The 3,705-nt window shown below is 41.5% G+C and overlaps 1 protein-coding gene across 1 annotated transcript in view; it reads left to right on the top strand.

The window, feature by feature from the left end:
- fam20b (FAM20B glycosaminoglycan xylosylkinase) overlaps positions 1–2,873 on the top strand; it is a 15,071-nt gene extending 12,198 nt beyond the window's left edge. The window contains exons 8-9 of the mRNA XM_010768918.1: positions 1,300–1,359; positions 1,801–2,873. Coding sequence (XP_010767220.1) covers positions 1,300–1,359; positions 1,801–2,032 — 292 coding nt within the window. The 3' untranslated portion in view covers positions 2,033–2,873. The remainder of the gene's footprint in view (positions 1–1,299; positions 1,360–1,800) is intronic.
- The last annotated feature ends 832 nt before the right edge of the window (positions 2,874–3,705 follow it).

Below are 3,705 nucleotides of genomic sequence, written 5' to 3'. Positions count from 1 at the left end.
AGGTTAGTGTGTCAGTATCACAGAGAGCCCGTGCTGCTAACCAATCAGCTCCCTGTGCGCCTCTTGATTTATGACTGCGCGTGTAGCCTTGTTGTGATCATTTTGACCCCACGGGGTGAGATCTTGCGTGGAACCCCAGATCGAGGGAGATTATCAGTGGTCTTGTATGTCTTCCATTTTCTAATAATTGCTCCCACAGTTGATTTCTTCACACCAAGCTGCTTACCTATTGCAGATTCAGTCTTCCCAGCCTGGTGCAGGTCTACAATTTTGTTTCTGGTGTCCTTTGACAGCTCTTTGGTCTTGGCCATAGTGGAGTTTGGAGTGTGACTGTTTGAGGTTGTGGACAGGTGTCTTTTATACTGATAACGAGTTCAAACAGGTGCCATTAATACAGTTAACAAGTGGAGGACAGAGGAGGCTCTTAAAGAATAAGTTACAGGTCTGTGAGAGCCAGAAATGTTGTTTGTTTGTAGGTGACCAAATACTTATTTTCCACCATAATTAGCAAATAAATTCTTTAAAAATCAGACAATGTGATTTTCTGGATTTCTTTTTCTCCTTTTGTCTCTCATAGTTGAGGTATACCTAGGATGAAAATTACAGGCCTCTCATCTTTTTAAGTGGGAGAACTTGCACAATTGGTGGCTGACTAAATACTGTTTTGCCCCACTGTATGTCACACTTTGGGACTGCGGGAAACGGTATCTCGAGATTTCTGGATGTATAACACATGTAGTAATTTTGACAATAAATCTGACTTTGACTTTGAAGTACATTTAGCGGTGATTGCACGTCTGTTTGTTTCTCAACCATTCTTTGAGTTGACTTTTAAAACTATTGAGAGTGGGACGATCCCGTATCTCAGTTGGGAGGCTCTTCCACAATGAGCTGCCTTTTAATGGAGTGGATTTGTTTTGATTCAGATCAGCTCCAAGTTATTTTTTTAATGATCTCTATTCAGTCTGTTTTTAGCTTGTCCCAAAATCTATTTCAAAAGTTGTTGACAGGTTTATTTAAATGCTGTTTACAAACCACTTATTTGTCATCCTAATGTAAACCTGAGGACCCCCGGCAGCCACAACAACTCTCTCTTGTGGTGGGCTCTGCTCAGTGGAGGGTGTTTTAGAGACGTTGCATTTCAGAGCGGTTTCAGAGTAGATGTGCGGTCCTCCTCAGCGCCGACGGCCAGTCGGGTGTAGCTAATGCATCTGAAGGTTCCTCCTTACCGCAGTGCAGACAGGCCTCTGGCTTCAGTCGACTTACTTTCTTTTTTATGTTGTGTTTTCTCTCCTGCAGCTTTGGGAACCCAGCTTTGGATGAGCGAAGCATCCTTGCTCCGCTCTATCAGTGCTGCATGTGAGTACTCATCAAATGATCAAACCTCTATTTTTGATAATAACTATCCTTGGTTAACTTGACTTATAACACCAACACTGGACATTTTATATTGAATAGAATATTCCATTCCATGCACACTTGATGTAAATAATATCCTGCTTATATTGAGTATATTGTGTTAACTGAAAAATGGCCCATCAATAGTGTTTTTATTTTTCAGACAGTTTATAGATTGTTATATCTTCACGGTCATCTGTATATTTTTCTTTGTCTCTAATGCTGGTTTATTTCTATTTCTATTTGGAGATGTTTATATTTTAGAATTGTTTATTTCTACTCTTTTAATTTGTTATTATGTGCAATGCCTTGTTTTGTTTAATGCTGCTGCAACAAAAAAGTCTCCCAAATTGGGATTAGTAAAGTCAATCTTATCTTTATCACTATATCTCTCTGCGTCAGGGTCCGTGTTTCGACGTGGAACAGGCTGAACCTGCTGAGGAGTGGAGCTCTGAGCTCAGCGATGCGCCAGGCGCTGGCCTTCGACCCCATCGCGCCCATCCTGGCTGAGCCCCACCTCGCCGCCCTGGACAGGCGTCTGTCGGGCATCATAGCAACGGTCAAGCAGTGTATGGAGACGCAGGGCCCCGACAACACTCTGATAGAGGACCAGATTATCCTCACACACCCCTAGACACAAGGGACAGGAGAGCACAGCGGGACAGGAGCAGCCAGGAGCCTCAGAGTGAAGGTGGCTTCAGAGGCAGAGAGTGAAGGATCCTCAGGGCACAACAGAGCCTCTTTTCCCTGGTCCTGTCCATGTTTTTCACTTTGATTCGACTGGAGAGGCTCTCTAAAAGGAATCACTGGACTCAAAGTGGTGTCACCTTAGCTATAGAAACTTTTTCTCAGGACTGTTGAACACCACAGGAGGGTATCCGCTGTGAGAACGCCTTCCTCTGCTATTCCTGCCTCGTGCCAAATTCTGCCTCCAAGTCCAGCTTCTTTTGCAGGAGTGAACTAAGGAGGGAGCCTGAAACTCAGAGAGATGGAGACACTAAAAGGAGCAGGATGGAATCTGAAAATGAGCCACCAAAGTCTCGATGAAACAAACTGTTCAGGCGTGTTGCAGACTATTAGAAGTTTACAGTCCAAGAAACTGAAAATGAACTTCCTGTTGAATTAACAGGAAATGTTAGAACTGAAAATGTTTTTATTGTTTTTTTTTCCCTCATTGAAACTTTGATTGGAAGGAACAGAGGATTCAACCTTCCCCCATCATTGTGTACATATTTAACTAAGTAGTGACATAGAATTATGAGACAATACATTTGGGAATTATAATATTAAATGACGGTTGGTGGGGGTGTGTGTGAGTTTGCGAGCGTGTATGTGTGTATGGAAGAGCGCCATATTGTGCCGTAAATTAAAAAAAAGCTACTGATATGACAGACTTGAAGAGAGGGGACATGGAGGGCTGGGTGTGGGTTCATCTTCAACATTAAACTATGATCTATTTATTATTGGTTCTCTCTGTCGTCTCTTTTGCCAGTTGTTTCACACAAAGTCTGTTTCAAAATATGCTTTAGGGTACTACTATAAGGACATTAGTTTTCAGCAATGTTGTTAGTGATTCAAATATTTTTATTTTAGTAAGAATTATTCTGAGATGTGTCTTCATTTCCCTCCTCATTTAATCACTTATTGCACCCTAAATTAAGCTCAAATGTAAAGTGTCAGCTCACCTCCTTTAATAACATATTAGTCTGATTAGGTATGATTACAAACGGCAGTGTTTCCCTTACCTTATATTTGTTTATCAACTTATGTTTGTTGTAGTGACTCATTGTCTGATTTTGACCCTCAATTTTGATCAGAAGTTGGGTTCAATTCTGTGTTTGGGAGATTCAAACCTATACAACAGCTGACAGCCTGTGCTGATGTGGTTTGAAGTGGGTAGGTGTTTTTTAGTTGTGGTTTGCACACCTGTGATGAAGTCTACAACATCCAGCTGTCTTACGTTCTGATCTTCTAATGTGCACACTTTGTACAGCTGGTGTAGAAGCAAAATCATAAAAAAATAAAACTAAACATTTACTCAAAATAAAGCTCCTGCTGAGGCAAAAGCTAGCAAATCTCATGCAGGGAAAATATCCAAAAACCAGGCAAGAATGTTGTTTTTGTGAAGTTAATTCCAATGATCCAACATGACAATGCTTTACCTTCTGTTTTGCCTTTTCCTGTGGCCTCCTTGTCTCTTACCCTGGTTAAAAATAACATGTCTGGTGCGCTAATCCCACCTTCACCTGTCTCCAATGAAAACCTGATCACCTATAGGGCCCAAGCTTCTCAAGACAAAAGCATGAA

This window comes from Notothenia coriiceps, unplaced genomic scaffold, assembly GCF_000735185.1.
Source record: "Notothenia coriiceps isolate Sejong01 unplaced genomic scaffold, NC01 NC01_scaffold00006105, whole genome shotgun sequence".
Classification (NCBI taxonomy): Eukaryota; Metazoa; Chordata; class Actinopteri; order Perciformes; family Nototheniidae; genus Notothenia; species Notothenia coriiceps.
This window is presented reverse-complemented; position numbering and strand designations above follow the sequence as displayed.